We start from the raw sequence: 27,526 nt of genomic DNA, 5'->3' as shown, positions 1-27,526 counted from the left end.
TTCCTCAAGAAAACTAAATAAGCCTACTGGAATAAAATGAAAGCTATATTTAAGAAATAATGAATAATAAGGCTATTCCCTCACTTGCTGCAAGTGTTGTGATGATCCATCAGGACGTTCTGCCGCAGCTGCGCACGCTGTCATCCCAGACTAGAGTTGAAAACTGAGGGAGGGGGGGAAGGGGGGATGTTGTTGATGCGGATGAGTAGAAGCTGAATAGGAGCATTTCCCACACGAGAAACGGGGTAAAGGCAAAAAGAGGCCACCAAACCCATACGTCGCCCCCGGTGACAACTCCTCACATTCCGCTGGGTCTTCGCCCGTTATTCGCGAAGCCTGCAATGGGCTACAGACGAAAGCGGATTCATAACGGGTTTTTTTGTCGGCAGATCCTCTTGCAGCAGCTGTCCTTCAGAGAGCCAGGAGGACAGTCTCGCGTGTATATTTCAAGACAGCGGGCCTAGTTTCTTCTTCGCTCTTCACTTCATTGTGGCTATATTCGGCTGAGTAAATCCTGGGAATACATTGACCATTTAAATCCAATTAGATATATTTATAGCAGTTCTGACATCAGACATTTATATGGTGGACGTTTTTTATTGTCCCATTGAACGGATATAATGGAGTGAATTGCACGAGGGGAGCGAGAGTCAGTAGTTTTCTTGCGTGTGATGATAGGAGACACAATGACGCTGTTGTCTCTTTTGGGTCGGATCATGCGTTATTTCCTCCTGAGGCCAGAGACATTGTTTCTGCTATGCATTAGCTTGGCCTTATGGAGTTACTTCTTCCACACGGACGAGGTGAAAACCATCGTCAAGTCTAGCCGGGATGCGGTGAAGATGGTGAAGGGGAAAGTGGCGGAGATAATGCAGAACGACAGGTTGGGGGGGCTGAGCGTCCTAGACGCGGAGTTCTCCAAAACCTGGGAGTTCAAAAATAACAATGTAGCTGTGTACTCCATTCAGGGGCGGCGTGACCACATGGAGGACCGCTTCGAGGTGCTCACGGACATCACCAACAAGAGTCATCCGTCTATATTCGGGATATTTGACGGTCACGGTGGTGAGGTATGTATCAAAGGTGTGGGTGTCTTTCAAAAACACAGCCTAAAATAGGCCTGAACGGTCAGCATCATTATCATTTTCCTCGGAGTTGGCCATTTTAGGGAATGGGAATTTTAATCTAGATTGGCAATCCGCGGCCTCAAATCAATTTAAGAGTATATGCATTGATTTTATTCGATCTCAATTGATCTCAAAACCAACATGGCTAAACGTGAAAAACCCTGTTAATTCCTCATTGATTTATTTAATTCATACTAACAACTTCCATAAATATTTGTCCAGTGGAGTATTTGCATATGATCTCAGTGGTCATTGTGCCATAGTATGTATTAGAGATAAGAAACCTCAAAATACTCATCGTTTAATTAACCGCAAAATACTCATCGTTTAATTAAGAAGACACGTAAAAAAAATCCCCTCAGTGAGGGAGACATGACATGCACTACTCTGATTTAGGCACTTTCTCCTGTATTCCTGACCATGGATTGGTTCTACAAAATGTATCCCCCATATTTATTCCTCTGGCAGATAAACATGCCCATTTGAAACAATTCAGAGTGAAATATAGATCTAACCTTCTTCTGAGCGTATTCAAATGAGAAATCAGTCCTGGGCCAAATCAAGTTAACTGGCAGTCTTTCAGACAATTGAGAAACAGATGTACTCAATTAATAAAGCTAAATCAAGCTACTTTTTACGCTCTATCTTTGACTCTGCTGGTGATCCTTCAAAATTTTGGAAAACAGTAAACGCACTGAAGCGTACACATTCCTCTTCTTCCCTGCCTCAGCAAGAATGGCATAAGTGATGCTTTTAATCATCATTTTATCTCGGCAGGCTTTTTATTTGAGTGAAACGGTGGTTTAATTGACCCTGGTCAGTCATTCGACTGCTCTTCCCTCTGCCAGCCTCTAGCTGACTCGACGGTTAACCAGTCAACTTCTAGTGAATCTTTGTTTTCATTTCAACAATTTACTATCTGTGATGGGCTAGATGCTTTGCTTAAGATTGATGCAAAAAAAGGGTCTTCCCCAAACTGTTACCACAAAGTTGGAAGCACAGAATCCTCTAGAATGTCATTGTATGCTGTAGCGTTAAGATTTCCCTTCACTGGAACTAAGGGGCCTAGCCCGAACCATTGAAAACAGCACCAGACCATTATTCCTCCTCCACCAACCTTTACAGTTGGCATTATGTATTGGGACAGGTAGTGTTCTCCTGGCATTCACCAAACCCAGATTAGTCCGTCGGACTGCCAGATGGTGAGCGATTCATCACTCCAGAGAACGCGTTTCCACTGCTCCAGTCCAATGGTAGCGAGCTTTACACCACTCCAGCTGACATTTGGCATTGCACATGGTGATCTTAGGATTGTGTGCGGCTGCTCAGGTATGGAAACCCATTTCATGAAGCTCCTGACTAACAGTTCTTGTGCTGACAGACAATTTGTACGCGCTTCATCACTCGGCGGTCCCGTTCTGTGAGGTTGTGTGGCCAACCACACAGTGAGCCGTTGTTTCTCCTAGATGTTTCCACTTCACAACAACAGCACTTACAGTTGACCGGGGCAGCTCTAGCAGGACAGAAATGTGATGAACTGACTTGTTGGAAAGGTGACATCCTATGACGGTGCCACGTTGAAAGTCACTGAGCTCTTCAGTAAGGCCATTCTACTGCCAATGTTTGTCTATGGAGATTGCATGGCGGTGCGCTCGATTTTATACACCTGTCAGCAACGGATGTGGCTGAAATAGCCAAATCCACGTATTTGGTGTCCACATACTTTTGTATATACTGTATATTGTTGTTAAAAAGCTGAGAATAAAAATGGTACTTTTCTAAATTAATAGGTCCTGCCTTTCACAAAATAGTAGAAAGCAGATCATTCAGTCGACGTTCCTATTGGTCCCAGACTATGGCGAAGTCATCTATATGAACACAGCAGCCACTCCATTAAAGCCATTAGATGCAGTTTATCGTAGCGCACTGCGCTTAATTACAGGCAACAGTTTTAGTTACTCATCACTGCATTCTCTACCAGAAAGTTGGTTTTCCATCTTTTATGTCACGCACAGGATGATATATTGCTACATTTTCATTTATAAAGCCCTTTTATTAAAAAGTCCCACTGTGCCGATCATCTTTACTAAACTTTAGACATTCGAGTTACCACACCTGGTCTCAGGGATGGTTAACTCTGGAAACTCCTTTGGTCTCTACTGCGTTAACTGAAAGCTGGATTTACCTTTCTTGCATCTTATTTGTGAAACAACCTTCAAAATGTTCTTAAATTTGATGTTCTGGTGCCTCTCGGGCAATTCGGGACCTTATTACTGATGAATCAGTTTTTTTTTATGACCGTCTTTTCCTCTCTTTCTGCTTGCATTTTGTATTCACATTTTGACGTGTACTCTCTGTCATTTGAAGTCATTCAGGGCTCATCTGTAAAAGAGACCTTGGTCTCAGTAGGACTCCCTGATAAAATAAAGTGACTAAATAACATAGATATCTATGGTCATTACAGCGTTCTCATTTGGATTTGGAGTGAGAGGGGTCCAAACAAAACATGTTCCCACCCCAGCTTTCAGGATACATCAAACTAAAATCACTTCAAACAGAGAATAGTCTGGGGACATGCTAACCATGACCAGAATAAGAGTGAAGTTGAGTAGGCGGCATCTGAATCCTCTGCAATGCAATCGGTCATACAGTTTCCACTGGCCTATTCACTGTTTAGTGGGCCCTGTGTGTGCAGCCTACCAGTACCTTTTGGTGGAACTAGGATCACCCCCTTTGTGCTCCTTTTTGTTTTTCTTGTGATGTCATCAGCACAAATACATGGGAGTTGAATTGCGTATGCGCACAGAGAGGCTGCCTTTGAGGCTTTGTGTGTCACACACATGGGTGTGAACCTTTTCCCCCTTTTTCTGTCAAGGGTCAGTGAATTCCCAAAGGAGCCTCCAGACCACATGTCTGGTGAACCATCTGCCACTCCGGTGTCCTCAGTGAGCCTGGAGGCGGGATTCTCTTTCTCACCGACACTATTACACGCTATTACAAAGCTATTACAAAGCTATTACACACTATTACAAAGATATTATATACTATTGCAAAGCTATTACAAAACTATTACACACTATTTCAAAGACATTACAGAAAAGCCATATCTCTGTCCAGTGTCTGTGTTCTTTTGTCCATCTTAATCTTTTCTTTTTATTGGCCAGTCTGAGATATGACTTTTTCTTTGCAACTCTGCCTAGAAGGCCAGCATCCCGGAGTCGCCTCTTCACTGTTGACGTTGAGACTGGAGTTTTTAGGGTACTATTTAATGAAGCTGCCAGTTGAGGACTTGTGAGGCGTCTGTTTCTCAAACTAGACACTCGAATGTACTTGTCCTCTTGCTCAGTTGTGCACCGGGGCCTCCCACTCCTCTTTCTATTCAGGTTAGAGCCAGTTTGCGCTGTTCTGTGAAGGGAGTAGTACACAGTGTTGCACTTCTCTCGCAAGAAGCACTGCTGACTGGTGTAACAACAGAAATCTTACAAAGTCAAGATAGCTCATGGAAGACCTCTTTATAAGCTTCTAGAAACACAGAGTCAAGGAGAGTAGACAGTCTTTCGCTTCCACTTTTCTCTCCTATCAAGAAGCCGCTTGGTTTGATGAACCTCATGTTTGTGATCCTCTAAATCTGACTCAAAGGTCTGAGCAAAGGCAAACAGAAGCTCCTCATTCAAGGATGTTGTAGTCTTTGGGTTGAGAGACTGGACCCTTTGCATTATCTCGCAATTCTTCTTTGAAAAACGCCTCTGCAGCTCAGCTGTGAGACTGTCTCTTTCTGAACTGCAAGCCACTTGAGATGAACGTACGAGCCAGATACAAACTTATAAAGCTTCTGCAGGAGAGCAAAAAGAGTTAACTGCCTCAGGCACTGATTTTACAGCATCGACAAGAACCAAATTCAAACAATGTGCATTACAGTGCACATAAAATGCAAATCGCGCACTGTTTTTAATCCGTGCAGACACATCCGAATGCTTTTCGCTCGTGATGGATGCACCGTCATAGTCTTGCCCCACAAGATAATTTCTGCAGTCCAGACCATGTTTTTCAAGGCAATCAATTATCATTTTTGTGAGACCTGCTGCATCTAAGCTTTCAGCTGACTGAAAGTGTAAAAAGCTTTTGTGGATGGCCCCGTTGTAACAGTACCTCACAACTAAAGACATGTTTTCTTTAAATCTTTGGATTCATCTGCAATTACACTGAAAATGTCACTTTTTAAAAAAACTTCTCTTATTACTTCACTTTGTACCATCTCAGCTCAGCCCTCAACAACTTCCTTCTGGATTTGGTGACTTGTGGACTTAGCAGTGCCACATGCATTCATCTTCTTCTCTATGAGATGGGTCATGCTTTGCCATTTCTTCTAAGATTGTCCAAAAAAATTACCCTTGCCGTGATAGTCATCAGACTCTGGATGACCTCTCTGCACTATATTTTGAGTGTCAGTTAATAGGAGCATATCTGCAGTTGTTTTAATGTAAGTACAGTTTTCCTCAACTTTATTTTTCCGGTCCTCATTTATGACATCTAACATTGACGAGTTGCTGTCAATAGCCCTTTTTTCGGCTGATTCCAAGCATACATAGCATTGATATGATGCTCTGCCTTCGAATGGAGCTTAAACCCAGAATCTTTAAACAGAGCCTTTTTCCCAGTTACAAAACCCTGACTGTGTGTGAAGGCAGATTCAGGTGTATTTGGGCAGAGAAAAATGCCTACAGGTGAAACAGTAAGTCGAATCTTGACTTAGAGAATATTCAAACTATGAATTGTCCTTATACCAGGAGCTGTTGAAAGCCCTTTTCCTAGTACCATGCTGAGTTCTGGGAAATGGTTTCAAACACGGCTGGTACAGGACCCTCTTCTCTGGTTCTTGTAATGTCTGAAATACACGTTAAATAATGTGTCATATCTCTATGGAAATGTGTAATTAAGGGATTCACAAGATTAGATACTAATAGCTGCTAACTAAAATGTGTAGTTTAAAGTATAGGCCTGGCCTACCATTGGGTCCTTTAGGAACAGAAGTCTGATATCTCTCCCTTTTTTTTCATGTTTATTTGACCCTATGCAAAAAATATGGTTACATCTAAGCATCCAATTACCCACATTCTAGTCCAATCTCAATCTTAATTACAAATCCCCATTATCATAACTGTACCTTAAAACTGTATAACTGTACCTTAAGTTACTAGTTAGATCATGGCTAGCCCAACTCTGCAGTAAGTAACTTAGCTAGCTATAATTTCTTGCACCTTTACGATAGCAAACAGGCTATCTGCAAATTGTGGTAGTCTTTTGAGTAACGTTAACAGATTGATAGTAACACTTGTTCGTTTTGAGTTCAAGTACGAAAATCTAACTGAGGTAATAGATTTCAAGTTGCTGAATGTTAACTTGCTGAACACTGACAGCTGTAGCCTACTAGTTACCCCACGTTAGCTAAACATTCATATACTGTAACTTACGACACTGCACTGTATATGCATGTATTACTAGCACAGATGTAAACATAATGTTAGGCTAAATTGTTAACCGATCTCTCTTATCTGATTAACTGTCTGTTAATGGAGCCAAAGGTCTAACGTTAACTTACACAGCGACCCAACTTTCGTAAAAGTTGTTCAGGAAACCTAAACCCAATGCTAAACATGAACTTACTTCAAATATGATGCTTTCGCCAAGTGCGAAAAGAGCTTGTGGAGCTGTGGAAATATTCTCTCTTCTTCTGTATGTTCTTCTTATTCTTCTGTATCTCGCAACCAACGTTAATATTCTCTCTTCCTCATTCTCGATTTGAAAAATGCGCCGCCGACCGTCAAAATAAATGCTTCTTTCAACAAGAGGTGAAATGAGATGTCAATCAGCATCAAACTGCCAGTAGCGAATTACATGTTGGGGTGGCAAATCAGATGTCAGTGGTGTCCAATGCCACCCCGGACACCCCTCTGGCTCCGCCCCTGTGCACCGGGGCTTCCCACTCTTCTTTCTATTCTAGTTAGAGGAAGTTTGCCATTTACAACATTAACAATGTCTACATGGTATTTCTGATGAATTAGATGTTATTTTAAAGCACCCAAAAATGTTTTTCTTTCAAAAACAAGAACATTTCAAAGTGACCACAAACTTTTGAAAGGTAGTGTACGTAAGATATGTAAACATCAAAGTGGCATTATTTAAAGTGATTTGTGATCCATTTATTAAAGTGGCCAATGATTTGAGTCTGTACGTAGGCAGCAGCTGTGTTAGTGATGGCTGTTTAACAGTCTGATGGCCTTGAGATAGAAGCTGTTTTTCAGTCTCTCGGTCCCAGCTTTGATGCACCTGTACTGACCTCGCCTTCTGGATGGTAGCGGGGTGAACAGGCAGCTGCTCGGTTGGTTGTTGTTCTTGATGATCTTTTTGGCCTTCCTGTGACATCGGGGGCTGTAGGTGTCCTGGAGGGCAGGTAGTTTGCCCCCAGTGATGCGTTGTGCAGACCGCACCACCCTCTGGAGAGCCTTGCGGTTGTGGGCGGTGCAGTTGCCGTACCAGACGGTGATACAGCATGACAGGATGCTCTCAATTGTGCATCTGTAAAAGTTTGTGAGGGTTTTAGGTGACAAGCCAAATTTATTCAGCCTCCTGAGGTAGAAGAGGCGCTGTTGTGCCTGCTTCACCACACTGTCTTTGTGGGTGGACCGTTTCAGTTTGTCCGTGATGTGTACGCCGAGGAACTTAAAACTTTCTACCTTCTCCACTACTGTCCCATCGATGTGGATAGGGCGGTGCTCCCTCTTGCTGTTTCCTGAAGTCCACAATCATCTCCTTTGTTTTATTGACGTTGAGTGAGAGGTTGTTTTCCTGACACCACACTCCGAGTGCCCTCACCTCCTCCCTGTAGGCTGTCTCGTCATTGTTGGTAATCAAGCCCACTACTGTTGTGTTGTCTGCAAACTTGATGAATGAGTTGGAGGCATGCATGGCCGGGCAGTCATGGGTGAACAGGGAGTACAGGAGGGGGCTGAGCACACACCCTTGTGGGGCCTCAGTGTTGAGGATCGGCGAAGTGGAGATGTAGTTTCCTGCCTTCACCACCTGGGGGGCGGCCCGTCTGGAAGTCCAGGACCCAATTGCACAGGGCGGGGTTCAGACCCAGGGCCTCAAGCTTAATGATGAGCTTGGAGGGTGCTATGGTGTTGAATGCTGAACTATAGTCAATGAACAGCATTCTTGCATAGGTATTCCTCTTGTCCAGATGGGGCAGTGTGATGGCGATTGCGTCGTCTGTGGACCCGTTAGGGCAGTATGCAAACTGAAGTGGGTCTAGGGTGGCAGGTAAGGTGGAGGTGATATGATCCTTGACTAGTCTCTCAAAGCACTTCATGATGACAGAAGTGAGTGCTACAGGGAGATAGTGATTTAGTTCAGTTATCTTTGCCTTCTTGGGTACAGGAACAATCGTGGCCATCTTGAAGCATGTGGGGACAGCAGACTGGGATAGGGAGCGACTATTACATAGTTATTACACAAACACTTTTACACACTATTACACATGCATTTTAGAAGTCACAAATGCCACTTTAGTTTACTCATTAAGTATGGTGACTGTGTCTATCTTCACAAATGGAAATACTAAAGGATTTATGTTGATGGGAAAAAAGTATGTTCTATCTAGGCCATTTACTTCTTAGGAGTTTGTTCACCATGCATGATGAGATGAGACCCACATTAGACCTTATATTGACTACAGAAGATAGGCATTCAACTCTGCCATTTTGAGATTCATGTAGTTAATCCTCTCTACTTTTTATCTTATGGTAATGCTCATCTCCTGTAGCCTAATCATTTAGTCCACAAACTGTTGGCATCACCTTCAGGCAGATTTTACTGTGTTCTCTATGTTATTGGCTCTTTCTAATGATTAAAAAATGTACGGATTAAAAAAAGTTTTTTTTGTGTGTGTTGTATTACCAGTCTTATATGTACACTGAAAACGAAAGCCAGTTCAACCTACATCAACTTTCAACCATTAGTAGTAGTATGTCAGTCATGCTATTCCTTATCTAAATAGGTTGGCAAGATCCTGTTAATATAAGGGACCTCCTTGGCCTTAAGGCTTTGAATAGAGTTGTTGTTGTTGTTGTTGATGTTGTGTAGTGAAGGCTGGAGGGAGTCTGATTGAGCGGGCTGTTTACATATCTATCTGGACCTTTCTGCCTATTCCTGTCTGTTCCCCCATCCCTCTGTGGGCCAATTACCACTCCTGCTGTGTTTGTGTGTTTTCTGTGGTTATGGTGACAGAGTGACATGCATTAGCTATTACTCTGCAGGCTGGGTTACTTTGACCTTGTTCTCAGTGGGATTTTTGCCAGAAACACACAAATCAGAGTCCACACACAATATAAAATAATGAATAAATAAATAAATAATGAACCGAAGATCGCAATGCACCTCTGATGCTTTCAAAAGCAGACGTGGTTCATTGTATACGCACCATGTTCATTTATTTGCATCAGTGTGTCAATGTACCGACTCCAACTTCCCTTCCTGGTTTGGCTTACTAGAGACAGTTAGGTGGAAACATGGAAAGACGCCACGCTGTAACCTTAAAGGCGCCAGGTTCCCCTGGATGGCTGTGAAATGACCCTCCATGCCTGTGACCTGCTGGTAGTTGGTGAACGTGATTTAGGCCTCCTTGATCATGTGAGGGAAATGTTCTGTTTTATGTATCAAATCAATGCTACTTCATAATCACTCATTAGATGGGTTCGGGCAGGTGACTGACTGATCGCTTATGGAGGAATCCTCACTATCACTGATTCTCAGCTTGGCAGTCGACCAGAATATTGCTATGGGAACAACCGAGGTGTCTCAGTTTCAAGGTCTCAACTTGGAGGGAGAGAGAGCCTCGTTAGGTATTGGCCAGTCACATGTGCGAGCCACCGGTAGTGATGAATTAGTTATGCTAAATCATGCAAATATAACTTGTCTGTGTATAGCTGTATATAAGACAGCAGCTGGGACCGCCCCAACAGAGCTTCTGATAGACCTGCAGGGTGTGCAGAGTTTGTTGTAACCTCTCCAGCTTGCTGATAATAAAAAGTGATTCATTTTAAGATCGGCTTCAAGTGTCCCTTGTGTTGAATTTCCACCACAATCTGTTGGCAGAAGTCTCTTGGTAGCTCCCATCCATCTTTTTCATTTGGAATGGAACTCTGTGTCTCGCCTGTCTCTCTGTCACAAAAAGGACCTGGCCAACTCCCGTACCAAACATTCACCTGCCTCTTTCTTCAGATACTCTTGTGACATGAAGCGAACAAACCAAACCGTAGCTCTTTCACCATTTTAGAGGTTGGAGCTTGGTGCACCAGCATCTGAGAGTGGAAGGTGGCTCTGTTGACCCAATGCTTAGGTACACTGTGCCCAGGCTGGCCACATAGGCAATAAACCTGGCTGTCAGCAGCTGGGCAGAGTGGTCCTGCAGCAGGACCAAGGAGTTGAGCCCAGATTACCACAGGAGAGAGTTGTCAATGTCTACATGAGGCAGGTCCCCTTTACAGTAGGTACACTGTTCACAAGCTGGCCACGTAGGCAATAAACCTGGCTGTCAACAGCAGGACCAAGGAGTTGCAAATAGTCCGGGTAGCCATTTGATTACCTGCTCAGGAGTCTTATGGCTTGGGGGTAAAAGCTGTTGAGAAGCCTTTTGGCCCTAGACTTGGTGCTCCGGTACCGCTTGCCATGCGGTAGCAGAGAGAACAGTCTATGACTGGGGTGGTTGGGGTCTTTGACCATTTTTAGGGCTGTCCTCTGACACCGCCTGGTGTAGAGGTCCTGGAAGGCAGGCAGTTTAGCCCCAGTGATGTACTGGGCCGTATGCACGACCCTCTGTGGTGCCTTGTGGTCAGAGGCCGAGCAGTTGCCGTACCAGGCAGTGATGTTACCAGCCAGGATGCTCTCATTGTTGCAGCTGTAGAACCTTTTTGAGGATCTGAGGACCCATGCCTCTTCACGAATGTCTTGGTGTGTTTGGACCATTCTAGTTTGTTGGTGATGGGGACACCAAGGAACTTGAAGCTCTCAACCTGCTCCACTACAGCCACGTAAATGAGAATGGGGGCGTGCTCGGGCCTCCTTTTCCTGTAGTCCACAATCATCTCCTTTGTCTTGATTACGTTGAGGGATAGGTTGTTATTCTGGCACCACCCAGCCAGGTCTCTGACGACCTCCCTATAGGCTGTCTCGTCGCTGTCAGTGATCAGGCATACCACTGTTGTGTCGTCTGCAAACTTAATGATGGTGTTGGAGTCGTGCCTGGCCATGCAGTCGTCGGTGAACAGGGAGTACAGGAGGGGACTGAGCACGCACCCCTGAGGGGCTCCAGTGTTGTGTAGAATGTGTTGCTACCTACCCTCACCACCTGGGGGAGGCCCGTCAGGAAGTCCAGGATTCAGTTGCAGAGGGAGTTGTTTAGTCCCAGGATCCTTAGCTTAGTGATGAGCTTTGAGAGCACTATGGTGTTGAACGCTGAGCTGTAATCAATGAATAGCATTCCCACGTAGGTGTTCCTTTTGTCCAGGTGGGAAAGGGCAGTGTGAAGTGCAATAGAGATTGCATCATCTGTGGACCTGTTTAGGCGGTATGCAAATTGGAGTGGGTCTAGGGTTTCTGGGATAATGGTGTTAATGTGAGCCATTACAAGCCTTTCAGAGGACTTCATGGATACGGACGTGAGTGCTACGGGTCTGTAGTCATTTAGGCAGGTTACCTTAGTGCTATTGGGAACAGGGACTATGGTGGTCTGCTTGAAGCATGTTGGTATTACAGACTCAAATCAGGGACATGTTGAAAATGTCAGTAAAGACACCTGCCAGTTGGTCAGCACATGCCCGGAGCACACGTCCTGGTAATCCGTCTGGCCCAGCGGCCTTGTGAATGTTGACCTGTTTAAAGATCTTACTCACGTCGGCTACGGGGAGCGTGATCACACAGTCGTCCGGAACAGCTGATGCTCTCATGCATGCCTCAGTGTTGCTTGCCTCGAAGCGAGCATAGAAGTGATTTAGCTCGTCTGGTAGGCTTGTGTCACTGGGCAGCTTGCAGCTGTGCTTCCCTTTGTAGTCTGTAATAGTTTGCAGGCCCTACCACATCCGACGCGCGTGGGGACGACGTCCTTGATGCACTTATTGATAAAGCCAGTGACTGATGTGGTATATCTTTGGTCTTGGCCATGGTGGAGAGTTTTGAATCTGATTGATTGATTGCTTCTGTGGACAGGTGTCTTTTATACAGGTAACAAGCTGAGAGTAGGAGCACTCCCTTTAAGAGTGTGCTCCTAATCTCAGCTCATTACCTGTATAAAAGACACCTGGGAGCCAGAAATCTTTCTGATTGAGAGGGGGTCAAATACTTATTTCCCTCATTAAAATGCAAATGCATTTTAAAATGCAAATCCATTTATAACATGTTTGACATGTTTCTGGATTTTTTTGTTGTTATTCTGTCTCACTGTTCAAATAAACCTACCATTAAAATTATAGACTGATCATTTCTTTGTTAGTGGGCAAACGTACAAAATCAGCAGGGGATCAAATACTTTTCCCCCTCACTGTACTCCTCAATGCCATCGAAAGAATCCTGGAACATATTCCAGTCTGTGCTAGCAAAACAGTCCTGTAGTTTAGCATCTGCTTCATCTGACCACTTTTTTATAGACCGAGTCACTGGTGCTTCCTGCTTTCATTTTTGCTTGAAAGCAGGAATCAAGGGGATATAATTATGGTCAGATTTGCCAAATGGAGGGCAAGGGAGAGCTTTCTACGCATCTCTGTGTGTGGAGTGAAGGTGATCTCTATTTTTCTTCTCCCTCTGGTTGTGCATTTAACATGCTGATAGAAATTAGGTAAAACTGATTTAAGTTTCCCTGCATTAACGTCCCCGGCCACTAGGAGCGCCACCTCTGGGTGAGTGGTTCCTGTTTGCTTATTTCCTTATACAGCTGACTCAGTGTGGTCTTAGTGCCAGCGTCCGTCTGTGGTGGTAAATAAACAGCCTCGGAAAAAAATAGATGAAAACTCTCTTGGAAAATAGTGTGGTCTACAGCTTATTATCAGCTACTCTACTTCAGGCGAGCAAAATCTAGAGACTTCCTTAGAATTTGTGCACCGGCTGTTGTTTAGAAATATACACAGACCACCCCCCCATCTTACCGGAGTGTGCTGTTCTTGCTAGCCGGTGCAGCTTATATCCCGCTAGCGGAATGTTTTCCATGTCGTAATTCAGCCACAATTCGGTGAAACATAAGATGTTACAGTTTTTGATGTCCCGTTGGTAGGATATTCGTGATCGTACCTCGTCTAATGTATTGTCCAATGATTGTACGTTGGCAAGTAATATTGATGGTAAGGGCAGATTTCCCACTCGCCGTCGGCGGATCCTTACGAGGCACCCAGTGCCGTGTCCTCTATACAGGCGTCTCTTTCTCCTGCCAATGGCAGGGATTTTGGCCTTGTCGGGTGTCTGAAGTACATCCTGGGCGTCCTGCTTGGTGACGAAAAAAGATTTGTCTAATCCGAGGTGCATGATCATTGTCCTGATATCCAGAAGTTCGTTTTGCCATAAGATATGGTGGCAGAAATATTATGTACAAAATAAGTTACAAATAACGCAAAAAAAAAACACATAATAGTACAATTGGTTAGTCACCCGTAACATGGCTGCCATTTCTTCCGGGCACCATCTTCCATTAAGAGAAGGTTGCACAACATCCTGACTAGTGCCAGAGACACGTCCAAGAGAAGCACACGCAGTAGACTATAGACCACTGAGGGAATGAGTTATAAGAACATGCATATAGGAATGTGTTGTGGAACTTTTTTGTCAGAAGGGGCCGTGTGTTGAATTAAGTTATCCGGAGCTGAGCTCTTTTGGCAAGCATATGGTGAGAGTAACAGAGGAGGTGTGTTAGTTTGAGAAAGCATGTGTATGTTTGCATGCACCAAACCCAACAGACTCAGACGGCTAAATGTTCACCTTTTCAGTACAAACCATAAGTTACCCAAGTCTCCGGAATGAAGAAAAATCTTCCACTCCTCCGCCTTCCAGTTGCAGGAGGTGTTTGTGTTCAAGGGCTTTTCTCCAAATAATTTTCTGCAAGTTGGTAAATATAAATGTTTGCTTGTCCCCCAATATCAAATGGAGAGAAATGTCTCCAAAACAAATATCTGTGTATAGAACATAGCCTGTTCCTAACTGAGCAGTGTGTCCTTAAACTGCAAATATGTTGCATATTCTCAACTCTTTCTTTTTTCAATCTTTTAGCAGTCCTTATTTTGACCAAAAAGGTAAAAGGTCAGTAAAGTACCAGGAGCCTATCTCCGGTTTCTCTAATGTGAGACAACTTGATGTACAAGTTCACCCCCGTGGACAGGATGCCAGTCTATCACAGGACCTTACCTCCAATCTCTCTCCTCAATGCTGAGTGCCAAGCAGAGACTCATTGGGTCCCATTTTTTGTCTTTAGAATGACAGAGCCGGAGCTCGAACTCTCAACCTTCCAATCTCAGGCCAGACACTCTTAACCAACAAGCCCATTACAAGTTAATATTCTTCATTTTATTTTGATTCAAACTGACAGTTGAGTTTACACAGGAACTGCTCTCTGAAAGGTTTTCTACCAAATTAAATTGAGTCTACAGCCATGAAGACTGCATTGACTTTTACATGGCTCAGTCATTTGGGCTCTTGGATGGGTAACTACATTCACTGTTCACTATTCAATGCTCCCTATGTACACTTAGAGCGAGACTAATGAAGAGTTGGTTGTTTTGGTCATCTATTTATACCATTTCACTTCATCATCACCCCCCCTCTCCTTTTCTCTCTCAATTGAATCTGATCCTACAATTATCACTACGGGTGAAATGAGTTTGTTCGTTAATACCTCATCTGCCTCAGTTAATTGGATGCCTTGATTACAGGACTGATGAAAACACAACAACTGTTGATTGCAAAGTGTAACGGATATGTAAACGACATGAGCGTTGGAGCCTCAAGTTTGAGAGAGTTTTGAACGGTTCTCTACTGAAATATTTCTGAACGTTTAGCTGCTGAATTAGTGTTCAGTGAACGTGGTCTGAGGAGAAAGTAGGGGGCAGGGGAAATAAGGAAAGGGCTTGAAAAAGAGAGCAGGAAGGAGGGAGGAATGGCGATGAAGAGAGGTTGTTGAATAATTAAGCACAGAACACCTGTTGAACCATCCTTCATTTTCTCTTTCACCTCCTAGACAAAAAAATAACCACTAAGATACTGAATACCATCCTCTTAATGTCAATCCAACTAATATCACATTTTTACTTGTAGTGAAACAAAGAGGATTCACTGTGCTTACCGGAGTAAGGTAGCTTTGGCGGATAGGAGCGTTGGGCTAGTAACCGGAAAGGTTGCTGGATCGAATCCCTGAGCTGACAAGGTAAAAATCTGTCATTCTGCCCCCGAGCAAGGCATTTAACCCACTGTTCCCGGGCGCTGATGACGTGGTTGCTGATTAAGGCAGCCACCAGCACCTCTCTGATTTAGAGGGGTTGGGTTAAATGAGGAAGACACATTTCAGTTGAATGCATTCAGTTCAACTGAATGAATGAATTCAGTACAACTGACTAGGTATCCCCCTTTCCCTAATACACAGTAATCTCAATATACAGAGTCTTTTAAACATAATCACTGGAAACCAATGTTAACCTTCATGCACACTGTAGAGCTCTTCCCATGGTACTTGATTAGTCATTATTAACTATTATAAACTGGGAGGTTCGAACCCTGAATTGGCTGATTGGCTGACAGCCATTGTATATCAGACCGTATACCAGGGGTATGACAAAACATTTATTTTTACTGCTTTAATTACGTTGGTAACCAGTTTATAACCCGTTCAATAAGGCAAATCAAACTTTATTTGTCACATGCTCCGAATACAAGTGTAGACCTTACATTGAAATGCTTACTTACAAGCCATTAACCAACAGTGCAGTTCAAACCCTCAGGGGTTTGTGATATTTACATATTATTATACATTTTTGGGGGGTGATATATTGCCAATATACCACAGCTAAGGGCTGTGTCAAGGCACTCAGCGATGCGTTGTGCCTAAAAACAGCCCTTAGCTGTGGTATATTGGCAATCTACCACACCTCCTCGGGCCTTATTGCTTAACAATACCATGGCATTGTTAAGCAATAAGGCCCGAGGAGGTGTGGTAGATTGCCAATATACCACAGCTAAATCTACCACACCTCCTCGGGCCTTATTGCTTAACAATACCATGGCATTGTTGATTACTTGTTTCCGATTGGCTTGACAGGCATTCTAGAGCATGCATTATTTACCTATAATGCACAGTATATTTGCATGGTAGAATTCAATGGCTATAATTCCTTCTTAAACTTTCTATGTTTGAGCTGGGGGTTTTTTACCACCTTTTCCTCCCCAATTTCATGGTATCCAATTGTTAGTAGCTACTATCTTGTCTCATCGCTACGGGCTCGGGAGAGACGAAGGTCGAAAGTCATGTGTCCTTACTCAACCAGCCGCACTGCTTCTTAACACAGCGCGCATCCAACCCGGAAGCCAGCTGTACCAATGTGTCTGAGGAAAAACCGTGCACCTGGCAACCTTGGTTAGCGCACACTAAGCCCAGCCCGCCACAGCGCCCTTAACCACTGCGCCACCCGGGAGGCCCTTGAGCTGCTTTTGAAAGCAAAAGTCGAATTGAAAACATTATTGGTATTGTTGAATTCGATTTTCATAATGACAAGCAAGGACTGATGTTTTGGTTAGCTAAACTAGCAAGTCTGGTTGTTTGGCTACCACGGCAACTACTGTAGCTAACTAGTAAACTTGCTAGCTACCTCAGTGGACGTTGAACACATGTCTACCGGCAAATGTGTTACATTATAGCCAAGATCCTATGCGTTCTCTGGAAAATGATAATGAACTCTTCGCTCTATGCCTTCTCTGGAAAATAATGCAACTCCGTGGAAAGTCAGTTCCACTCTGCTAGCACGTCGTGGAACACACCTTCCACGTCGTTCATTATTTTCCATAGAACGGCATAGCCTCTCGTTGATTATCCATTACACAATTAATTCCTGAACAGCCAGGCATGATTCATTGAAATTAGCAACTCAACCAAGTGTGCGTTTGGGCGTGCATGTTAAAATATCTTACAAATAGCCTCCATTCACTCAGTGCTTTATGTAAACACATTAATTATGTGTAGACATACTGCCATATACATACATTTCTACACTGTATATATAAAATGTGCTTGGTCAAATATAACTTCTATGGTCCTGTGCTATGTATAGCTTTTTGTTTAGATATGCTCTTACTGGGTCTTACTGTAAATAATGAATAGGCTCCCTCTAGTCTTTATGAATATTTCTGGTAGCTCCTAGAAAGCATGGGTATCTTTAAGTGTCATGTCGTGCCTTTGGTGTGTATAAAAAGTATTTTCAACTTGTATTTTGGAGTCAAGTCCATTTCAATGTATTTCAATTTGAAGAACTTGTTTTGACTATCAATTTAAATTGAACCATGATATAAATGGACATTTTGAAACTAAACATCTGATACTTTGTTTACCTTGGCAGCTACCTCCCGAGTGGCGCAGCGGTCTAAGGCTCTGCATCTCGGTGCTAGATGTGTCACTACAGACCCTGGTTCGATTTCAGGCTGTATCACAACCGGCCGTGATTGGGAGTCCCATAGGGAGGCACACAATTGTCCCAGCGATGTATGGATTAGGGTTTGGCCGCCGTTGACTTGCCTAGTTAAATAAAGGTTAAGTATAAAATAAAATCTCCTGTCTGTGCTCTTGTAAAAGATGGGCACATAGACACTCTATCTCAAGGCTACCATTAATTTACTCAGAACACTGCTGAGTATAGATAATAATCATGTACGTCTTTCAAACATAAAGATTAATTTGGCTTTAAGAAAAAAAGCTAACATTCTGTACATGTAACGGCACGGTGTTGTATCAACAAATCGTTGGAATGTCGACCAGTCAAATAACTGAAATTCAACCAAATAAGGGAAATTCTTTTTCTATCCTCCCTTCTCTCTCTCAGGCTGCAGCTGACTTTGTGAAGGCCCACTTGCCAGAGTCTCTGAGGCAGCAGCTGCTGTCCTATGACAGGGAGAAGAGGGAGGGCGTTCTCACCTACCACAGCATCCTGGAGCAGCGCATCCTGGCTGTGGACCGAGACATGGTGGACAAGCTCTCCGCCAATCATGACGAAGCAGGTGAGGGACCGTTTTGCCAATAATTAATAAGATTGCATGTACAGGGGGAACCTGATCCTAGATCAGCACTCCTACTCTGAGACGTTTTGTGAATACGAGCCCAGGTGTTACACATTAAAAAGGTGGCAACAATGGGGGAGGGGTTAAGACAGTAGGTCAGATAGTTATCTTCAGTAGGAAACGAAAATATGTTCTTATTGGACAAGTTAAGGTAGTGCCTCCCTGTTTCACTCTGTTTTCCACCTATTGAACGTAACCCAGGTTAAGACTGGTCAGAGTTGACCCTCTCTGTAAAACATCCTAATGACGTTCTGCGTAGAGAAAACAGAAAGACACGGAACACTTTTTATAAATGTAAAGCACTTTTTTAGATGTTTTACAGATTTTGTCTATGAAGAAGAAAAGCCATATACCTCAAATGTAGTATTATTTGTTATGGCGACGGTGAAATGTCTCCATGTAGAAGACCTTTTGAAGGTCAAGACATAAAGTCAGTGTCGCATCCCTTTGTTGCCCTGGGAGATTTATTGTCAGCCCTGAGAAATGGATTAGATGCCTGTACTGGAAACAGTACCTTATAAATCAATTCCAATGGAAGTGGAGGACATGGGAAGAATGAAAAGATAAACCTTTGTCAGATAAGTAACTATTAGATAACTATTAGGGCCAGGAGTAGCATTCACTCCTGTTACTCTGATGCTTTCATTGTTATGATATACACTGAGTGTATAAAACATGGGGAACACTTTCCTAATATTGAGTTGCACCCCTCCTTTGCCCTCAGAACAGCCTCAATTCATCAGGGCATGGACTCTAAAAGGTATCGAAAGCATTCCACAGGGATGCTGGCCCATGTTGACTCCAATGCTTCCCACAGTCTTGTCAAGTTGGCTGGATGTCCTTTTGGGTGGTGGCCCATTCTTGATACACACGGGAAACTGAAAAACCCAGCAGCGTTGCAGTTCTTGACACACTCAAAGCGGTGCGCCTGGCACCTACTGTCTTGCCCATTCACCCTCTGAATGGCGCACAGACACAATCCATGTCTTAATTGTCTCAAAGCTTAAAAATCCCTTTTTAACCTGTCTACTCCCCTTCATCTACACTGATTTGAAGTGGATTTAACAAGTGACATCAATAAGGGATCAGAGCTTTCACCTGGATTCGCCTGGTCAGTCTGTGTCATGGAAAGAGCAGGTGTTCTTAATGTTTTGTACACTCAGTGTAAATACACTCTGGCGTTCAGTATTACACATATTGTATTTTGAGAATGAGAAACACAAGTGAAAAATGTATTCAAATAAACTTAAAGGGACATCACATAAAAAAAAAATCAAAGTTCGTCAAATGTTTTCATTACTTCACAGTAGTCTAATATCAAAATAGATCCACGTCCCAGGCCATCGGTTGTGTAGATCTAGCTATGGTTTTGGAATGTAATGTCCCTTTAAAAAAGAAAAAAAACAATTTATCTCTCTCTCTTAGGCACTACATGTCTGGTGGCCCTGCTATCAGACCGGGAGCTAACAGTGGCCAACGTTGGGGACTCGCGGGGCGTGCTGTGTGACAAGGATGGGAATGCGGTGGCCCTGTCACATGACCACAAGCCCTACCAGCTCAAAGAGCGCAAGAGGATCAAGAGGGCAGGTGAGCAGAGTGCTGCATGGATCAAAAGGACCACAACGTTATGGGGACGTTGTGGAGACGTTTGTGTCAAACCAAGCTAAACTAAATACTACAGAGTTAAGTCACGCTAAATTTCACAGGGCTGTTTTAGAACGGAACTAAAAAAGCATTTTGAATGAAAAAAAATCTCAATTGAAAATGCTTCTCAGTCCAGCACCAGGCTTAAAGGTCCCGTGCTGTCAAAATTATGTTTTGTTCTGTGTTTCCAAACCTCTCTGCCAATAACATCTACTTTTCCCCTCCCAAGTCAGACCACTCCCAGACAGTCCTAGCAAAATTCTTGTTTCAGAAATAGTGTTTTGCTAAAAAGCTATTTTTCTTTCTTTTTGACCATTTCAATGGAATGTACTTAATTTTTACCAAGAAAGGATTTGATATTGATAGTACAAATCTGCTGCATTGGGCCTTCAAACTGTCCAGGAAACAAACTGTCACAGAAACAAAACACATTTCCTTGGCTGTGGCAGGCAGTGTATAATTATCCTCATAAAATGTTTCCCACATTTCAGCAGATCACAATGGCACGCTAGGATGATTCACTAGAATGAATCAGTGTCAAATGGAGAGACTAAGAATTGCAGCCTTGAGTCGCCACCTGTTGGCCCTCTTTGGAAATGCAAACAGTGCTGTCTTATCAAATCAAATCAAATTGTGTTGGTCACATACACATATTTAGATGTTATTGTGGGTGTAGCAAAATGCTTGTGTTCCTAGCTCCAACAGTGCAGCAGTATCTAACAATACACACAAATCTAAAAGTAAAATAATGGAATTAAGAAATACAAATATTAGATCGAGCAATGTCGCAGTGGCATTGACTAAAATGCAGTAGAATAGAAAACAGTATATACATATGAGAAAACTAAAGCAGTATGTAAACATTATTAAAGTGACCAGTGATTCCATTTCTATGTACATAGGGCAGCAGCCTCTAAGGTGCAGTGTTACGTAACCAGGTAGAAGCCGGCAAGTGATGGTTATTTAACTGTCTGATGGCCTTGAGATAGAAGCAGTTTTTCAGTCTCTCGGTCCCAGCTTTGATGCACAGGTACTGACCTCACATTTTGGATGATAGTGGGGTGAACAGGCCGTGGCTCGGGTTGTTGATGTCCTTGATGATATTTTTGGCCTCTCCGTGACATCGGGTGCTGTAGGTGTCCTGGAGAGTAGATAGTTTACCCTCTGTGATGCGTTGGGCAGACCGCACCAAACTCTGGAGAGCCCTGTGGTTGCGGGCAGTGCAGTTGCTGTACCAAGTGGTGATACAGCCCGACAGGATGCTCTCAATTTTGCATCCGTAAAAGTTTGAGGGGTTTTAGAGGCCAAGCCCCTAAAATTTCTTCAGCCTCCTTGAGGTTGAAGAGGCGCTGTTGCACCTTCTTCACCACACTGTCTGTGTGGGTGGACCATTTCAGATCGTCAGTGATGTGTATGCTGAGGAGCTTGAAGCTTTCCACCTTCACTGCGGTCCCGTCAATCTGGATAGGGGGGGTGCTCCCTCAGCTGTTTCCTGAAGTCCACGATCAGCTCCTTCGTTTTGTTGACGTTGAGTGAGAGGTTATTTTCCTGGCACCACTCTCCCAGGGCTCTCACCTCCTCCCTGTACGCTGTCTCGTCATTGTTGCTAATCAGGTCTACTACTGTTGTGTCTTCTGCAAACTTGATGATTGAGTTGGAGGCATACGTGGCCATGCAGTCATGGGTGAACAGGGAGTACAGGAGGGGACTGAGCACGCACCCTTGTGGGGCCCCTGTGTTGAGGATCGGCAAAGTGGAGGTGTTGTTTCTACCTTCAACACCTGGGGGCGGCCCGTCAGGAAGCCCAGCTTAATGATGAGCTTGGAGGGTACTATGGTGTTGAATGCTGAGCTATAGTCAATGAACAGCATTCTTACATAGGTATTCCTCTTGTCCAGATGGGATAGGGCAGTGTGCAGAGTGATGGTGATTGCATCGTCGGTGGATCTATTGGGGCGGTAAGCAAATCGAAGTGGGTCTAGGGTGTCAGGTAAGGTGGAGGTGATCTGATCCTTGACTAGCCTCTCAAAGCACTTCATGATGACAGAAAAGTGAGTGCTACAGGGAGATAGTGATTTAGTTCAGTTATCTTTGCCTTCTTTGGTACAGGAACAATGGTGGACATCTTGAAGCAAGTGGGGACAGCAGACTGGGATAGGGATAGATTGAATATGTCCGTAAACACACCAGCCAGCTGTTCTGCGCATGCTCTGAGGACATGGCTAGAGATGCCGTCTGGGCCGGCAGCCTTGCGAGGGTTATTAGCTCTGACAAATGATAGGAAGCACTAATATATCCTGTGCTGGATTTGGTCAGTGGTGGAAAAAGTACCCAATGTCATACTTGAGTAAAAGTGTAATAGAAAATTACTAAAGTAAAAGTGAAAGTTACTCAGTAAAATACTACTTGAGTAAAAGTCTAAACGTATTTGGTTTTAAATATACGTAAGTTTCACAAGTGGATTGAATTCCTAAAATATACCTAAGTATCAAAGTAAAAGTAAATCATTTCAAATTCCTTATATTAACCAAAGCAGGCGGTAGCGTTTTCTTGTTTTTAAAATGTATGGATAGCCAGGGGCACACTCCAACACTCAGACATCATTTACAAACTATGCATTTGTTTTTAGTGATTCCGCCAGAACATAGGCAGTAGGGATGACCATGTGTTCTCTTGATAAGTGTGGGAATTTCACAATTTTCCTTTTCTGCTCAGCATTCAAAATGTAACGAGTACTTTGGGTTGTCAGGGAAAATGTATGGAGTAAAAAATACATCATTTTAGGAATGTAGTGAAGTAAAAGTTTTTAAAAATCTGTAAAGTAAAGTACAGATACCCAGAAAAACTACTTTAGTACTTTCAAGTATTTTTACTTAAGTACTTTACACCACTGGATATGGTAAATATAATATTTATAGATATAGATATTGTGTACTTTGACTAGGATACAGACATTTCTATGCTCAGTCTGCACTTTTTTCTGTGTTGTTTTCTGTGTACACAATGAATGACCCAGTGTGGAATAATAAAGTTACAAGTAGTTTAATTCAATTGCATTGCACTTCCATTCCTTCACCACCAGGGGGCTTCATAAGCTTCAACGGTTCATGGCGAGTCCAGGGCATCCTGGCCATGTCTCGATCGCTGGGCGACTACCCCCTGAAGAACCTCAACGTGGTCATCCCCGATCCTGACGTGTTGACCTTTGACCTGGACAAGCTGCAGCCCGAGTTCATGATCCTGGCCTCGGACGGCCTGTGGGACGCCTTCAGCAACGAGGAGGCGGTGCGCTTTGTGCGCGAGCGCCTGGACGAGCCGCACTACGGTGCCAAGAGCATTGTGCTGCAGTCCTTTTACCGCGGCTGCCCAGACAACATCACTGTCATGGTGGTCAAGTTCAAGAGTGGTCCTGTGGGGAGCAGGGCTGGGGAGTAGAGGTGGTGATGAGGTCACAATGTCATGATAGGGTCATCATTATTGTTAGATTGTCTCTTCTCCCTTGTTGATAGTGTAGCAAGCTATCAACCTGGGGAGGATTGGGAACTGTCGCAACCTGGATACCTGGCATTCTCTTTGACACGCACGTACCCCTACACCCAAAACTATTTGTTTTCATTTCTGACCATAACTTTTGGAAAGATACACATTTTTGTTTGATATATGGATTTTACTCTGAAGCTGGAGTGCTAGATCGTCCTGACACACACACCTCCGTCTCACACGTTGGCATTCAGCATGAACACTAATCTCATCCATTCAACCTTTACTGACACACAACTGAAGATCACCCCTTCTGCATCAATGAGAAGATGACTCTCTGACTCAACCAGCACTGCATACTGTGATCTACTGTTCTCTACCCACAAACAACAGCAGTGTGTTCTACTGTCAAAGGACTGACACTGTCCTGAAGAGAAAAAAAAAGGAAAAAAATGTACCTTTTGGGACTTTTATTGTTGTGGAATGATAAGCCCTTATATCAGCCCATAAGAATGCTGTAAGTTCCTTGGTTGTATACAGGATCAAACCCTGACTTAGCTCCAGCCATTGCCTTTTTTTTGTTAACACAGTCTTAACCAGGCTGATGTATAGTTACTCTATTATGGTACTGGACCTGTAAAGGATATTTGTTTAGCCTATCCATGTTTGGGAAAGATCTGTGAATGTTAGCACACAGGTGTTGGTGCGTCCGTCGGAATCGACTGATTCAAAGGCTACACAGCTGAGACAGGAAGGCTAATTGCCAGTAATATGCAATATGATTGGAGTGAATACTGATGTGTCAATAAGGCCAGGATCATGTTAGAGACCAAGGATGGCCAACTTTGCTCCGGAAGTAGCAGCAGTGTGTGCAGGGTTTCATTCCAGCCCAGCACACCTGATTCAAAGAGTTTTAAGTAATAAAGACTGCACACACGGGTTATCCAGGAACAGTTGGCCACCCTTGTGTTAGTTTTACTACTGTACTACTGTATTGAATACTAAAATTACTACTGTATTTCATAGGTACATTTTATGCTTGAAATTGTGGCAAGCCTTTTATAATTTAACAATGTACCTTATTTGCCTTATTTGTTGTTTACGTTTTAATATTATTGCCAAAACAAAACATATACAGCTGTTTATTGTTGACCTTTACACACGCATAAGTCGATGATGTAACAACAAGCGTCGCTTGTAGACAGCTCACCAACAAGTCACTCGTATACTCTGCCAAACACAATGTATGACTTTGCTGAATACAGTCTGTCAGTATTAAAATTCAATGCTACCTTGTGAAATGTTTTTGTTGTCCTTACTTTTGCCAATTTGAAAGAGAACGTGCAGAGAGTTAGCTGCAACTGCCTTCTCAGATATAACACGGTCAATTAATTATAAAATATGTATATTGGGTCCAATCAAAATGGAGGCCTATTTTAATTGTATAATAGAGCAAAAATAATAAGTTATTGAAATCTCGAGTCACAGATTTGGCTGACATCTGTTGCCTATTCATATATATCAATGTGTATGTGCAGGGTCAGACTTAGTGATTTGGAGGCCCCAGGCAGAGTCCAGTCTGAGGCCCACAAGCACCAACATTTTCAATGGGTTTTTTATGTACCATGAACACAACCAAAAAAATCACTTCAAAAAGTTGGTTACCATCGCACATTCATCCAAAATATTTCCAGCATCCGAACAGTGAACTCACCAACTTTTCTTCAATTTGCAAGTGGCTGAAACCATCCCACCAGAAAAAGCATCTTCAGCGAACGAAACAGATTTCATGCTAGTGAGGGCCGAGAATCCACTCTCACATAGGTGCGTGGCTGCAAAGGGCATCAGTGTCTTAATAGCACGATTTGCCAAGGCAGGATACTCTGAGCGCAGCCCAATCCAGAAATCTGGCATTGGCTTCTGATTAAATTAAATTTTCACAGAACCGCTTGTTGTAATTTCGATAAGGCTCTCATGATTCAGATATCGGTAAGTGGACAGGAGGCAGGGCATGAAAAGGATAACGAATCCAGTTGTTTGTGTCGTCCGTTTTGGGACAAACCTGCGTAATTGCGAGCTCACTCAGGTGCTTCGCTATATCACATTTGACATTGTCCGTAAGCTTGAGTTCATTTGCACACAGAAAAATCATACAATGATGGAAAGACTGTCAGTGTGTTGTCCTGCAGACAGAGAAGAGATCCAACTTCTTAATCATAGCCTCAATTTTGTCCCTCACATTGAATATAGTTGCGGAGTCCCTGTAATTGTCACGTTCGTTATAAGGATCGGACCAAGGCGGAGAGTGGTATACGTACATTCTTATATAATAAAAAAAAATGAACACTGAACAAACTAACAAAATAACAAAAAGAAACGTGAAGCTATACAAACGATTGCTGACAGGCAACTAACTACACATAGACAAGATCCCACAACAGAAAGTGGGAAACAGGGCTGCCTAAATATGATCCCCAATCAGAGACAACGATAAACAGCTGTCTCTGATTGGGAACCATATCAGGCCAACATAGAAATACAGAACTCCTATACCTACAACAACTCTAGACATACAAAACCCTAGACATACAAAACCCTAGACATACAACAGTAGGGTACTCACCCTAGTCACACCCTGACCTAACCAAAATATATAGAAAACAGAGATATCTAAGGTCAGGGCGTGACAGTAATCCTAGATTCAGATCATTCAGGCTAGAAAATACATCACCCAGATAGGCCAGTCGTGTGAGAAACACGTCATCATGCAAGCGATCAGACAAGTGAAAATTACAGTCAGTAAAGAAAACTCATCTCTCAATTATTTTATTTTTTAGAGTAGTAGAAAGTGGGTTTAGCAGCGGATACAGAGGAAGAGAAGGTAGAGAGGAGGGAGTGAAAGGATGATAGGTGTCACGCCTTGGCCATAGAGAGGCTTTTTATTCTCTATTTTGGTTAGGCCAGGGTGTGACTAGGGTGGGCGTTCTATGTAATTTTTTCTATGTTTTTGTATTTCTTTGTTTTTGGCCAGGTATGGTTCTCAATCAGGGACAGCTGTCTGTCGTTGTCTCTGATTGAGAACCATACTTAGGCAGCCTGTTTTCCCACTATGGGTTGTGGGTAGTTGTTTTCTGTTTTTGTATTCTGTACCAGACAGAACTGTTTCGGTTTCGTTCATTCTCTTTTGTTGTTTTTTCATACAGTGTTCAATTCATAAATAAAGATGAACACGTACCACGCTGCACCTTGGTCCTCACCTTTTTCCACCAACGGCCGTTACAGAACTACCCACCACCAAAAAAGGACCAAGCAGCGTGGTAACAAGGAGCAGAGGGTTCTGGACTCCTGGACTTGGGAGGAGATACTAGACGGTAAGGGACCCTGGAGTCAGGCTGGGGAATATCGCCGAGGCAGCGAAAGCTGAGCGGAGGCGATATGAGGTAAGGCAGCGCCATGGGCACGAGAGGCAGCCCCCCAAATTGTTTTGGGGGGGGGGACACGGGGAGATTGGCGGAGTCAGGCGATAGACCTGAGCCAACTCCCCGTGCTTACCAGGAGAGGCGTAGTACTAGTCAGGCACCGTGTTATGCGGTGAAGTGCACGGTGTCGCCAGTGCGCGCTCATAGCCCGGAGCACTATAGGCCAGCCCCCCGTAAATGCCATGCGAGTGTGGGCATCCAGCCAGGGCGTATTGTGCCAGCTCAGCATGTGTGGACTCCGGGATGCCGTTTCAGCCCAGGGTATCCTGCGCCGGTGCTGCGTGCTGTGTCTCCGGGGCGCTGGGAGGGTGCAGTTCGCCCTATGCCTGCCGGGCGAATGTGGGCATTGAGCCTAAGGGAGAGCTGCGAGTGGTATGCATCAGATCTCCAGTGCTCCCCCACAGCCCGGTTCAACCTGGGCCTGCACTCTGGAGGGTCCGGGCTAAA

The 27,526-nt window shown here is 43.7% G+C and overlaps 1 protein-coding gene across 1 annotated transcript; it reads left to right on the top strand.

Moving 5' to 3' along the window:
* The first annotated feature begins 187 nt into the window (after nt 1-187).
* LOC115114268 (protein phosphatase 1L) lies at nt 188-24,918 on the top strand. The gene is made up of 4 exons (XM_029642365.2): nt 188-1,070; nt 18,242-18,416; nt 19,902-20,063; nt 23,203-24,918. The coding sequence occupies exons 1-4, from the start codon at nt 672-674 to the stop codon at nt 23,553-23,555; spliced, it is 1,089 nt and encodes a 362-aa protein (XP_029498225.1). The 5' UTR covers nt 188-671; the 3' UTR covers nt 23,556-24,918.
* Nucleotides 24,919-27,526: the final 2,608 nt, after the last annotated feature.

This window comes from Oncorhynchus nerka, linkage group LG9b (genome assembly GCF_034236695.1).
Source record: "Oncorhynchus nerka isolate Pitt River linkage group LG9b, Oner_Uvic_2.0, whole genome shotgun sequence".
In the NCBI taxonomy this organism is placed as follows: Eukaryota; Metazoa; Chordata; class Actinopteri; order Salmoniformes; family Salmonidae; genus Oncorhynchus; species Oncorhynchus nerka.
The sequence above is the reverse complement of the archived record's forward strand: the minus strand, read 5'-3'. Positions and strand labels throughout refer to the sequence as shown.